This window comes from Ascaphus truei, chromosome 4, assembly GCF_040206685.1.
Source record: "Ascaphus truei isolate aAscTru1 chromosome 4, aAscTru1.hap1, whole genome shotgun sequence".
Lineage (NCBI taxonomy): Eukaryota > Metazoa > Chordata > Amphibia > Anura > Ascaphidae > Ascaphus > Ascaphus truei.
This window is the reverse complement of record NC_134486.1, coordinates 261,533,417-261,546,968: the sequence shown is the minus strand read 5'-3', so window position 1 is coordinate 261,546,968 and position 13,552 is coordinate 261,533,417. Positions and strand designations below refer to the sequence as shown.

Sequence of the window (13,552 nt, the reverse complement as noted above, 5' to 3'; positions counted from 1 at the left end):
CATTTCTCCAACTTGTTGAAGTGTACCTTGAGGTCTGCAGTGTCCTCACAAAACAATTCTTTTGTGTTACTAAAAATAGCCTCCGCTCTGTGCAACCGGTTGGCAGTGTTGCAACAACTGAATAAAAAGTCTGGATCTGGTTCAGATGCAGTATCCATGTTGGTGTAGCCCTGTAACGTGTGTGTGTGTTTCAAACCACACGTGTGAAGCACGGGGTTAATCCCAAATTGCCGAGCAAGTAAGTAGGGAAAGTGTTTGGAACGGTGCCAGGGAAATATAACAGCCTGAGTCCACGAGCTGCTGACAGGGAGAATGTCCGTTGCAGAAAATCTGTCAAGCGCTTCAGTGTGAGGCAGGTCAGTAGATAAGGACACTGGGGTAAGCGTGGGAGAGCTAAGCAGGGTCACTAGTTCAACCGGTGCAGGGGAAAGGATAACCTCACCTGCTCCTTGGGTTGTGGAACCGCTCTCCTCGCTTCCTCCTGCGTGCCGCTGCCGAGATGCAGGTCAGAAAATGGGTAGAAGTGCGGCGCAACTGCGCATGTCCAAAGAAAGGCTCCCGGATGGCTTGTTCCAAAAAACTTTATTGACACACACCAGGGCTACACCAGCATCTCCCCCTCAACGCGTTTCACCCTTACGCAGAGGGCTTCGTCTTGGAGTGGGGAGAAGTGGCGACAGCCTCTTAAATTCCTAAAAGCCCGCGAAAGCGGCATTAAAACTTTAACCCCTTCAGTGCTTTATGCCTATTAGCTAATATCCATGCTATTTAAAGTCCTTAATGTCTGTGCAACTCACTGTAAACATATTTTATGCACGGAGAGCATCTCAAATGTATATACAGACATACACAATAGCAAAATGATAAGACTGTTTGGCAGCACATTCCAGGTGTATAAATACAAATAAAAAGCTGTTGCAAACACTGCAAGTTGAATATGCTCAACACTAGATTCACAATAAACCAAGTGATACACCTATAAGTCAATCATACATATAGGGGCTTCCTAATGTTTTAATTTAAACATATTTATGACTTGTAGACCAGTGAATCAAGGGAAGGCAGGTGGGGAATGAAAGGGAAACAAGGGTAAAGGTAGTCAAAGTGGAGGGGGAGGAGGGGGTTGGGAAGGGGGGGGGTGTGAGGGGAGGGGGGGGGAGAGGGGAAAGGGGGGGGGGGAGGAAGGGAATAAAGGAGACAGTGCGGAGACTAGGTCAGAAATATACACTAGACGTTCTGTTCTAAGGAGGACTGTAATATATACATATATGCATTCCACATATAACACTCCTATATGTCTCTTAAAGAAAACATCGTAGATCCCAATCCACATTAAGTCCATTGGGTTGTAATGTATTTAGTGTGTGGATCCAATGCGCCTCCCTTTGGTGTAGGAGCTTGATTCTATCACCTCCCCGAGGGGGGAGGACTATGTGTTCTATAGCGCAACAGCTAAAGTTATCCACAGAACCCAATTGACAGTTGTTAAAGTGGATTGGGACCGGATGTGTCATGTCTAAATTCTTAATGAGCCTTAAGTGTTCTAAAATGCGTATTTTTAAGGCTCTGCTGGTAAGTCCCACATACTGTTACTTACATCCGCATTGTAGCAGGTATCTTATACTATATTAGTGAAAGCACTGTATGTTTGCCTGCCTGCCTGCCTGCATGCATGCCTGCCTGCTGGATGTCCGGTGTCCCTAGCGGCAATCTCATTGGTCCCTTGGCCCGCCCGCCCCCGCAGACCTCTCATTGGCCTCACACACTCACACCACCCCCTTGGCCCGCCCCCCACACCTCTCATTGGCCTGAGGCGGAGTGACGGGCCAAAGGTCCAAAAAAATAAATAAATAAAACACACACACACACACACACACACACACACACACACACACACACACACACACACACACACACACACACACACACACACACACACACACACACACACACACACACACACCCACACACCTACCTCTCTCCCCTCTCCAAATCACCTTTTCCCCCCTCCCCAGCGGCATCACCTCTTCCCCCTCCCCAGCGGCATCACCTCTTCCCCCTCCCCAGCGGCATCACCTCTTCCCCCTCCCCAGCGGCATCACCTCTTCCCCCTCCCCCAGCGGCATCACCTCTTCCCCCTCCCAGCGGCATCACCTCTTCCCCCTCCCCAGCGGCATCACCTCTTCCCCCTCCCCAGCGGCATCACCTCTTCCCCCTCCCAGCGGCATCACCTCTTCCCCCTCCCCAGCGGCATCACCTCTTCCCCCTCCCCAGCGGCATCACCTCTTCCCCCTCCCCAGCGGCATCACCTCTTCCCCCTCCCCAGCGGCATCACCTCTTCCCCCTCCCCAGCGCATCACCTCTTCCCCCTCCCCAGCGGCATCACCTCTCCCCCCTCCCCAGCGGCATCACCTCTCCCCCCCTCACCGCCCCAAATCACCTCTCCCCGCTCCAAATCACCTCTCCCCGCTCCAAATCACCTCTCCCCCCTCCCCGCTCCAAATCACCTCGCTTCCCGCAGCTGCAACGCGGCGCGTAAGATGGCGGACCCCCTTCCTCCCTCGCGGCGCCGAGTCAGACGGTGGCGGCACCCGGAAGTACAGGTAGGTGTCGCTCCCCACCTCCGGCGCCAAACGGAACTGAGAAAGGGCGCATCAACTGAGGTGTGTGTGTGTGTGTGTGTGTGTGTGTGTGTGTGTGTTTGTGTGTGTGTGTGTGTGTGTGTCACTGTCCACTGCCCCCCCCCTCCTATCCACTGCCCCCCCCTCCTGTCCACTGCCCCCCCCCTCCTGTCCACTGCGTCCCCCCTCCTGTCCACTGCGTCCCCCCTCCTGTCCACTGCGTCCCCCTCCTGTCCCCCTCCTGTCCACTGCCCCCCCCCCTCCTGTCCACTGCCCCCCCCCTCCTGTCCACTGCCCCCCCCCTCCTGTCCACTGCCCCCCCCTCCTGTCCACTGCCCCCCCCCTCCTGTCCACTGCCCCCCCTCCTGTCCACTGCCCCCCCTCCTGTCCACTGCCCCCCCCTCCTGTCCACTGCCCCCCCCCTCCTGTCCACTGCCCCCTCCCTCCTGTCCACTGCCCCCCCCTCCTGTCCACTGCCCCCCCCTCCTGTCCACTGCCCCCCCCTCCTGTCCACTGCCCCCCCCCTCCTGTCCACTGCCCCCCCCTCCTGTCCACTGCCCCCCCCCCCTCCTGTCCACTGCCCCCCCCCCTCCTGTCCACTGCCCCCCCCCTCCTGTCCACTGCCCCCCCCCTCCTGTCCACTGCCCCCCCCCTCCTGTCCACTGCCCCCCCCTCCTGTCCACTGCCCCCCCCCCTCCTGTCCACTGCCCCCCCCCTCCTGTCCACTGCCCCCCCCCTCCTGTCCACTGCCCCCCCCTCCTGTCCACTGCCCCCTCCCTCCTGTCCACTGCCCCCCCCTCCTGTCCACTGCCCCCCCCTCCTGTCCACTGCCCCCCCCTCCTGTCCACTGCCCCCCCCTCCTGTCCACTGCCCCCCCCCCCTCCTGTCCACTGCCCCCCCCCTCCTGTCCACTGCAGAAATGCAGGGGGAGGAATCCATGCCTTTGAGGCGCCCCCCCCCCTCCCTTTGACGCCCCCCCCCCTCCCTTTGACGCCCCCCCCCTCCCTTTGATGCCCCCCCCCCCTCCTTTGATGCCCCCCCCTCCCTTTGACGCCCCCCCCCCTCCCTTTGACGCCCCCCCCCTCCCTTTGACGCCCCCCCCTCCCTTTGACGCCCCCCCCTCCCTTTGACGCCCCCCCCTCCCTTTGACGCCCCCCCCCCTCCCTTTGACGTCCCCCCCCCTCCCTTTGACACCCCCCCCCTCCCTTTGACGCCCCCCCTCCCTTTGACGCCCCCCCCCTCCCTTTGACGCCCCCCCCCTCCCTTTGACGCCCCCCCCCCCTCCCTTTGACGCCCCCCCCCTCCCTTTGACGCCCCCCCCCCTCCCTTTGACGCCCCCCCCCTGCCTTTGACGCCCCCCCCTGCCTTTGACGCCCCGCGCGCACACACTGACTGACTGCCGCACGCACGCACACACTGACTGACGCGCACACAAAGCCTGACTGACGCACGCACACACTGACTGAGGCACACACTGACTGTGTGTGCGTCAGTCAGTCTGTGTGTGTTTGTGTTTCTGCCTCAGACTCACTGACGCGCGAGCAAACACACAGTGACTGACGCACACACGCTACATGAAGCTGTAAAGGAGGGAGGGAGGGGGGGGACTGGATTGATGTGAATGGGGGACAAACAGAGAGAGGGGGGAGGAGAGAGAGGAACGGGAACATTACATCCCGGGCAACGCCGGGTCTCTCAGCTAGTATGACATAATTGTCTGACATGACATAAAGGTTTTTATCTGATATTTCCGTGTTTCCTCTTTATCAGTGAAATGTTTAACTTTCCTCATTTTGGGACAAATCTTACAATGCCCACATTTAAATGATCCAATCAATTTTGGAAAAAAGACAGTTTATTCTGGTTGGTGTTAGTAGTTTTCAACAAACTAGGTGACAGGAGATTCCCTAGCGTAGCTGCTCTACGAAACACTATTTTGGGTCCCACACATGCTATTTTGTTTAGTAAAGGGTCTAGTGAAAGTGTGGCCCAATGTTTGCGTATGATAGTTTTAATTGAGTTTGCTTGTTCGCTATAGTTTGTAATAAAGAATGGCGCTTCTGTGTTCTCGGCCTGTGTGTCTATCTGTGTACTGTTGGCTGACATGTTGGTGAGGGTATTCCTATCAATATTCAGTGCATGCTGGTATGCCTGATCAAGGTCTACACCATCGTACCCCCTCGACAGGAACCTCCCTCTCATCTCTTTCGCCCTGTGGATAAAGGCCTCCAATGTGGAGCAGTTCCGGCGTAATCGCAGGAACTGTCCCTTTGGAATGCCTCTAACCAGGGGCGTGCGTGACAACTGTTGTAATGAAGCAATGAATTCCTGGCATTCTCCTTTCTATAAATGTCTGATTGAATTTTGTACTCCATATCTTATACTATATTAGTGAAAGCACTGTATGTTTGCCTGCCTGCCTGCCTGCATGCATGCCTGCCTGCTGGATGTCCGGTGTCCCTAGCGGCAATCTCATTGGTCCCTTGGCCCGCCCGCCCCCGCACACCTCTCATTGGCCTCACACACTCACACCACCCCCTTGGCCCGCCCCCCACACCTCTCATTGGCCTGAGGCGGAGTGACGGGCCAAAGGTCCAAAAAAATAAATAAAACACACACACACACACACACACACACACACACACACACACACACACACACACACACACACACACACACACACACACACACACACACACCTCTCTCCCCTCTCCAAATCACCTTTTCCCCCTCCCCACTCCCCAGCGGCATCACCTCTTCCCCCTCCCAGCGGCATCACCTCTTCCCCCTCCCCAGCGGCATCACCTCTTCCCCCTCCCCAGCGGCATCACCTCTTCCCCCTCCCCAGCGGCATCACCTCTTCCCCCTCCCCAGCGGCATCACCTCTTCCCCCTCCCCAGCGGCATCACCTCTTCCCCCTCCCCAGCGGCATCACCTCTCCCCGCTCCAAATCACCTCTCCCCGCTCCAAATCACCTCTCCCCGCTCCAAATCACCTCTCCCCCCTCCCCGCTCCAAATCACCTCGCTTCCCGCAGCTGCCACGCGGCGCGTAAGATGGCGGACCCCCTTCCTCCCTCGCGGCGCCGAGTCAGACGGTGGCGGCGCCCGGAAGAACAGGTAGGTGTCGCTCCCCACCTCCGGCGCCAAACGGAACTGAGAAAGGGCGCATCAACTGAGGTGTGTGTGTGTGTGTGTGTGTGTGTGTGTGTCACTGTCCACTGCCCCCCCCTCCTATCCACTGCCCCCCCCTCCTGTCCACTGCCCCCCCCTCCTGTCCACTGCCCCCCCCTCCTGTCCACTGCGTCCCCCCTCCTGTCCACTGCCCCCCCCCTCCTGTCCCCCCTCCTGTCCACTGCCCCCCCCTCCTGTCCACTGCCCCCCCCCTCCTGTCCACTGCCCCCTCTCCTGTCCACTGCCCCCCCCTCCTGTCCACTGCTCCCCCCTCCTGTCCACTGCCCCCCCTCCTGTCCACTGCCCCCCCTCCTGTCCACTGCCCCCCCCTCCTGTCCACTGCCCCCCCCTCCTGTCCACTGCCCCCTCCCTCCTGTCCACTGCCCCCCCCCTCCTGTCCACTGCCCCCCCCTCCTGTCCACTGCCCCCCCCTCCTGTCCACTGCCCCCCCCTCCTGTCCACTGCCCCCCCCTCCTGTCCACTGCCCCCCCCTCCTGTCCACTGCCCCCCCCTCCTGTCCACTGCCCCCCCTCCTGTCCACTGCCCCCCCCCTCCTGTCCACTGCCCCCCCCTCCTGTCCACTGCCCCCCCCTCCTGTCCACTGCCCCCCCCCTCCTGTCCACTGCCCCCCCCTCCTGTCCACTGCCCCCCCCCTCCTGTCCACTGCCCCCCCTCCTGTCCACTGCCCCCCCCCCTCCTGTCCACTGCCCCCCCCTCCTGTCCACTGCCCCCTCCCTCCTGTCCACTGCCCCCCCCTCCTGTCCACTGCCCCCCCTCCTGTCCACTGCCCCCCCCCTCCTGTCCACTGCCCCCCCCCTCCTGTCCACTGCCCCCCCCCCTCCTGTCCACTGCAGGAAATGCAGGGGGAGGAATCCATGCCTTTGAGGCGCCCCCCCCCCTCCCTTTGACGCCCCCCCCCTCCCGTTGACGCCCCCCCCCTCTCCCTTTGACGCCCCCCCCCTCCCTTTGACGCCCCCCCCCTCCCTTTGACGCCCCCCCCCTCCCTTTGACGCCCCCCCCTCCCTTTGACGCCCCCCCCTCCCTTTGACGCCCCCCCCCCTCCCTTTGATGCCCCCCCCCTCCCTTTGACGCCCCCCCCCTCCCTTTGACGCCCCCCCCCTCCCTTTGACGCCCCCCCCCCTTTGACGCCCCCCCCCTCCCTTTGACGCCCCCCCCTCCCTTTGACGCCCCCCCCCTCCCTTTGACGCCCCCCCCCTCCCTTTGACGCCCCCCCCTCCTTTGACGCCCCCCCCCTCCCTTTGACGCCCCCCCCCTCCCTTTGACGCCCCCCCCTCCCTTTGACGCCCCCCCCTCCCTTTGACGCCCCCCCCCCACCCTTTGACGCCCCCCCCCCTCCCTTTGACCCCCCCCCTCCCTTTGACGCCCCCCCCTGCCTTTGACGCCCCCCCCTGCCTTTGACGCCCCGCGCGCACACACTGACTGACTGCCGCACGCACGCACACACTGACTGACGCGCACACAAAGCCTGACTGACGCAAGCACACACTGACTGAGGCACACACTGACTGTGTGTGCGTCAGTCAGTCTGTGTGTGTTTTTGTTTCTGCCTCAGACTCACTGACGCGCGAGCAAACACACAGTGACTGACGCACACACGCTACATGAAGCTGTAAAGGAGGGAGGGAGGGGGGGACTGGATTGATGTGAATGGGGGACAAACAGAGAGAGGGGGGAGGAGAGAGAGGAACGGGAACATTACATCCCGGGCAACGCCGGGTCTCTCAGCTAGTCCACATATAAATTTAAATCTAGAAAATAAATTTGGTTTTTATTATATGTGTGAGTAAATTTCAAGTTGAGAGTATTGTCTGCCAGGTATTCAAAGAACCTCAAAAGGTCTTCCTCCCCACCACTCCAGATCAAGATCAGGTCGTCAATGTAGCGTTTGTAAAACACCACATGACGCCTGAAGGGATTCGAATCTCCAAACACGTGGGACATCTCCCACCAACCCATGAACAGGTTGGCATAGGAGGGGGCAAAGGATGTCCCCATAGCTGTCCCACGTGTTTGGAGATAATACTGCTGGTCAAAGAAAAAATAATTGTGCGTGAGTGAAAATCTGATACTATCGAGAATAAAAACTATGTGTGCTGGCGAAAAAGTAGAATGGTGTTGTAAAAAGTGCTCTGTGGCTGTGAGGCCATGCTCGTGATTAATAATATTGTATAAGGAAGCCACATCTAGGGTAACCCAGATGTAGCTAGGGTGCCAAGTGATAGGTGCTAGAAGGGATAAAACGTGCTTGGTGTCAATAACGTGTGAAGGTAAAGAAACGACTAGTGGCTGTAGAAAGTGATCTATATATTGTGATAGGTGTTCACCCAGGGAACCAATAGATGAAATAATGGGTCTGCCTGGGGGTGCAGTGAGTGTTTTGTGTATCTTGGGCAGGTGATGGAAAATAGGAGTGATAGGATCTGGAGTAGTGAGGAAGTCCCGCTCACTAGGCGAGAGAACATGTAAAATCTCACCTTCGTCCAAGAGGTCCTGGAACTCTCTAATGAACATAGGAGTAGGGTCCCTGTCGAGGGTATGGTACGCTTCTGGATCCCCCAGCTGCCGTTTGGCCTCCGATACGTAGTAATCTCGATCGAGCACCACTGTAGCGCCACCCTTATCTGCTTTCCTAATAAGGATAAGATCATTGTTACTCAGAGATTTTAAAGCTGCCCTTTGATCCATAGTGAGATTGTCTCGCTGCAAACCCCTAGGTCCTATACCTTTGGCTAGGAGTGAGAGATCTCTCTCAATGCCCTTCTGGAAGATGTCAATGTACTGACCCCTCATATGTGAGGGGTAGAACACCGACTTCTTCTTGAGGCCAGAATTTATACTCCCCAGGAAATCAACAGGATCATCTAGGGTATTGTTCTCCATGAAGAGATCACTAAGGTCCTGTTGATTGCATTGATCCTGAAAAGCTAGCGGAAAGGGGACAACTGTATTAGCATCATAAATGGGTAACAGAGTATTGGACACATTACTTTTGGTGGAGAAAAAACGTTTCAGGGTTAGTTTCCTTGTGAATTTGAAAAGATCCACCATTGTGGTAAACAGGTTAAATGACGTGCTAGGCGCAAAAGATAGTCCTAGATGTAAAACGGACAGTTCTGAATGCGTCAGTTCATACTTGGAAATGTTAATAACATTGCTGTTCTCAATACTTAAGTTTTCAGTCTCTTTGAGGGCATCCCACTGTAGGTTCTTCCTCCTGCCTCTTCTTGTCTTTCCTCGTTTTTTGAAGACTTCTTACCGGCCGGTCGATCTGGAGGCATCATCTCACTGGTGCCCGCCTTTTCATCTCCAGAAGATGGGTAAAAATCACTCTCAGAAAGTGAAAAAGACACAGCATGTGAAGTTAAATCATTGTCCCTGTTACCTTTCAGGATGGATCTATTACCCCCACCCTCCTTATGGGATTTCTTCGCTTTGGGTTTTCCTTTGCTTCTAGATGGTAATTTTTGCCACATGTACACTTGATTCACCTCATAATCTGCCTTATCGCGCTCAAATTTTGCTTGTTTACTTAACATGATGGTTTTTTCTTGTTTATTGAGCTTGCTAGCTGTTTTTAAATCAAGCTCTTTAAAGTTCTCCATGTGCGAAAAGGCTTTTAATTGGTGTTGCAATTCAGCTATTTGTTTGGACACCATTTTATTTTCTTCAGATTTAAATCTGATGATCAAGTCCATTAACTTGAATGAGCAATCATTAAGAATGTGGCACCATTGTTGCTCAAATTCCCCATTCACAAAGCCAAAGGAGGGTGTTTTGGTATGTCTTAACCCCCTGGGGATGCGCTTGACGCGACTGTAATTCTCCATCGTGGTGATTTCCCACCATGTGCGTTGTCGTGAGAGTAAGCATTTCTCCAACTTGTTGAAGTGTACCTTGAGGTCTGCAGTGTCCTCACAAAACAATTCTTTTGTGTTACTAAAAATAGCCTCCGCTCTGTGCAACCGGTTGGCAGTGTTGCAACAACTGAATAAAAAGTCTGGATCTGGTTCAGATGCAGTATCCATGTTGGTGTAGCCCTGTAACGTGTGTGTGTGTTTCAAACCACACGTGTGAAGCACGGGGTTAATCCCAAATTGCCGAGCAAGTAAGTAGGGAAAGTGTTTGGAACGGTGCCAGGGAAATATAACAGCCTGAGTCCACGAGCTGCTGACAGGGAGAATGTCCGTTGCAGAAAATCTGTCAAGCGCTTCAGTGTGAGGCAGGTCAGTAGATAAGGACACTGGGGTAAGCGTGGGAGAGCTAAGCAGGGTCACTAGTTCAACCGGTGCAGGGGGAAAGGATAACCTCACCTGCTCCTTGGGTTGTGGAACCGCTCTCCTCGCTTCCTCCTGCGTGCCGCTGCCGAGATGCAGGTCAGAGAATGGGTAGAAGTGCGGCGCAACTGCGCATGTCCAAAGAAAGGCTCCCGGATGGCTTGTTCCAAAAAACTTTATTGACACACACCAGGGCTACACCAGCATCTCCCCCTCAACGCGTTTCACCCTTACGCAGAGGGCTTCGTCTTGGAGTGGGGAGAAGTGGCGACAGCCTCTTAAATTCCTAAAAGCCCGCGAAAGCGGCATTAAAACTTTAACCCCTTCAGTGCTTTATGCCTATTAGCTAATATCCATGCTATTTAAAGTCCTTAATGTCTGTGCAACTCACTGTAAACATATTTTATGCACGGAGAGCATCTCAAATGTATATACAGACATACACAATAGCAAAATGATAAGACTGTTTGGCAGCACATTCCAGGTGTATAAATACAAATAAAAAGCTGTTGCAAACACTGCAAGTTGAATATGCTCAACACTAGATTCACAATAAACCAAGTGATACACCTATAAGTCAATCATACATATAGGGGCTTCCTAATGTTTTAATTTAAACATATTTATGACTTGTAGACCAGTGAATCAAGGGAAGGCAGGTGGGGAATGAAAGGGAAACAAGGGTAAAGGTAGTCAAAGTGGAGGGGGAGGAGGGGGTGCTGAGCTTGCCGCTTTTACTTACATACATAGATATACATCCCCGCTCACGCGGTGTGCACTCGTGCGTGGCCCACGCTTGGCGTTTGGATAAACAAAAAAATTAACTTTCAAGTGTGCTTAACTTGCCGCAACGCCCCCCCCCCCCCCTGTGCGTGCTTTTGAAATAGCCAGGACACCCGGCGCTCATGCTTGGAGAGCTGGTGATGTTACCGCTCTCAAGCAGGAGCGCGGTCAGCTCTAGCGGGGCCGCAGCCTTAGAGCTCCACACAGGAGAGTGAGGAGAAAGGTGGGTGTGGGTGTGTCTGCTGTGTGTTTTGTGGGTGTAGAGGGGGGCAGCCAAGTGTTTTACTGGTGTGTGTATGTGTCTGAAGTATGTGTTCTGTTTGTGTGTGTTTTGTGGGTGTAGAGGGTGGAGGAGGGCTGCAGAGTGTTTTGTTGGTGTGTTTGTGTCTGCAGTGTGTGGGTGTAGAGGGGGGCTGTTGGTGTGTGTTTTATGGGTGTAAAGGGGAGCAGCAGTCTTTTGTTGGTGTGTGTGTGTGTCTGCAGTGTGTTTTGTGGGTGTGGGGGGGTCTTCAGCGAGTGTAGAGGAGGGCTGCAGATTGTTTTTTGTTGGTGTGTGTGTCTCTGCAGTTTTGTAGGTTTACAGGGGGGCTGCACTGTGTGTTTGGTGGTCTAGACGTGGGGGCTGCTGTGTGTCTTGTGTGTGTGGTTTGTGACTCGAAGGTGGAGCAGGGCTGCAGAGTGTGTTTTGTGGGTGTAGGGGAGAGGGGCTGCAGAGTGTGTTTTGTGGGTGTAGGGGAGGGGGGGCTGCACAGTGTGTGTAGGGCGGCTGCAGAGTGTGTTTGTGTATATAGAGGGGGTTGCAGAGTGTGTGTTTGTGTGTATAGATAGGGTTGCCAGGTGGCTTCTCCAAAAATAATGGACACAATAGTAAAATGTGCGACCCCCCACCCAATATATATATATAAAAAATATACACACACCCAATACATATAAAAAATATACACCCCCCTCCTAATACATATAAAAATATACACCCACCCCCCAATACATATAAAATTCAGGCTTCAAAAACAAAAAAATTAGAGGGTGCAAGCAATGTAAAATATCTTTATATACATGTATTCAATCAACCATAAAACTGTGCACTAACAAAAAATAAATAAATGATAGTATATTGCCTGATAGCATAAGTCTCCGTGCTCCTCTCACATGTATGGATGATCAGCTGTGAGTCTGTGTGATCTAGAGACCGTGTCCAGGATCCGCTGGACACCTTCCTTGTCTCTGTAGTGGGAGGTGATGGTCGCTTGCCAGCTGAACACCCCTGTTGATCAGCAGTGGTCCCAGCTCCGCTCCATGATGTATCCCCCTTCCTCGACTGGCGTACAATAAACTATTTTTCGTTAAAATTCAGACTTACCTTGGGGATGGTCTCAGGTCAGGGCCGGTGGCTTTGGGGGAGAGGTTGAGTGGGACGGCGGTGGCTGCAGGGGGGGGGCATGGGAGGAAGGTGGGTGGTGGCTGTGGGGGCAAGGAGCGGCAGTGGCTGCAGGGATGGGGGTTGGGGGTCGGTGGCTGGTCAGAGCAGTTGCCGCCAGTCCCAGCTCTCCCCAGCTGCAGGGACTCCTTCTTACTCAGGCATTCACCGTAAGCTGAGAGCAGCTGACTTCCGGCGTGACGTCAGAGAGACCTGGCGCACATCAGCATCAGACACCTCTGCATGGACAGAGTGAGGGAGAAGCCTGCAGCTGCGGGAGAGCTGGACCTGGCGGCAACTGCTGTGACCGGCCGCCGACCCCCTCGCAGCCACCCTACGTTTGAAGAGAGGTAATACCGGACACATACATGTCCGGTATTACCTTTCATTTTATACCGGACGCCGGGGCAAAATACCCGGCTGTCCGGTTCAACACCGGACACTTGGCTACCCTATGTATAAAGGTGGGGGGGACGGACGGACTGCAGAGTATGTGTGTGTGTATAAATAGAGGGGGGTTGCAGAGTGTGTGTGTTTGTGTGTATAGAGGGGGGGGCTGCAGTGTGTGTGTACAGTGGCGGCCGCCTTTATTCTCCTGCGGCCGTTTCCCCTCGAGGCAGACGCGGGCCGTTTTTGGCCGTTTTGGGCGCCGCGGGCGCTTTCAATGTTAAGCGCCATTAGCGCTTATCGTCAATGTGGCTGACGCGCGGGAAACTAAGTGACAAACGGAGAACATCCCCGCATTTTTACGGGTAAGTAGGAGGTTAAAAGGAGCCGAGACAGTATATACTGTAGAGGGATGCTGTGTGTATTGTGACAGAAACCAGGGGATGGTAATAAATTCCATATATACTGTAGGGCTCCCAGGATACTGAACAGTTTCTATCCTGTCTGGCCTGGGAGTGCAGCCTTATAATACATGCACTCCATCCCACAGTTTTGGGCAAGCGCTGGAACTGAGGGATTTCTGTCACCTGTCATGCTAATTAGAAATCAGGTATGTAAGACTGATTTCCTGTTTGCTCTTGTCTCTTCTCCAGAGCCTGGAAGGCTGCTGAACACAGTGGGGAGAAGCCCCTTCCCCACACAGGTTCAATTGTTCTATTCATTTGGCTAACTCTGCAAAAGTACCTTGTTTTGTTGTTGGAAAGTGGAAAAGCCACTTCCACCCTGAGTTAGGGAAATCTAAGTTAAGTTATCGCTCAGGTGAGCAGCTTTTGTTTTGATGTGTTTTGTTGTATGCACTGTGGCAGTCTCAGTGCCT

At 54.7% G+C, this 13,552-nt stretch overlaps 1 protein-coding gene across 2 annotated transcripts; it reads right to left on the bottom strand.

The window, feature by feature from the left end:
- Positions 1 to 508: 508 nt before the first annotated feature.
- Positions 509 to 10,658, bottom strand: LOC142493392 (uncharacterized). 2 transcript variants are annotated; one of them, XM_075597375.1, is made up of 3 exons: positions 8,538 to 10,658; positions 8,289 to 8,443; positions 509 to 654 (listed from the first exon to the last, which is right to left on the bottom strand). In XM_075597375.1, exons 1-3 carry the CDS (start codon positions 8,860 to 8,862, stop codon positions 637 to 639), a joined length of 498 nt encoding a protein of 165 aa, XP_075453490.1. In that variant the 5' UTR covers positions 8,863 to 10,658; the 3' UTR covers positions 509 to 636. The 2 variants fall into 2 exon arrangements, with proteins under 2 accessions (XP_075453490.1, XP_075453489.1); XM_075597374.1 differs by having other exon boundaries at positions 8,289 to 10,657.
- Between the last annotated feature and the right edge of the window lie 2,894 nt (positions 10,659 to 13,552).

Excerpts from the sequence above, each read along its gene's own strand:
- LOC142493392 (XM_075597374.1), bottom strand. The coding sequence starts at position 8,862 with ATGGTGGATCTTTTCAAATTCACAAGGAAACTAACCCTGAAACGTTTT. Across the intron at positions 655-8,288 it reads CCAGGACCTCTTGGACGAAG|ACGAAGCCCTCTGCGTAAGG; the intron begins GTGAGATTTTAC and ends CCCCACTCCAAG.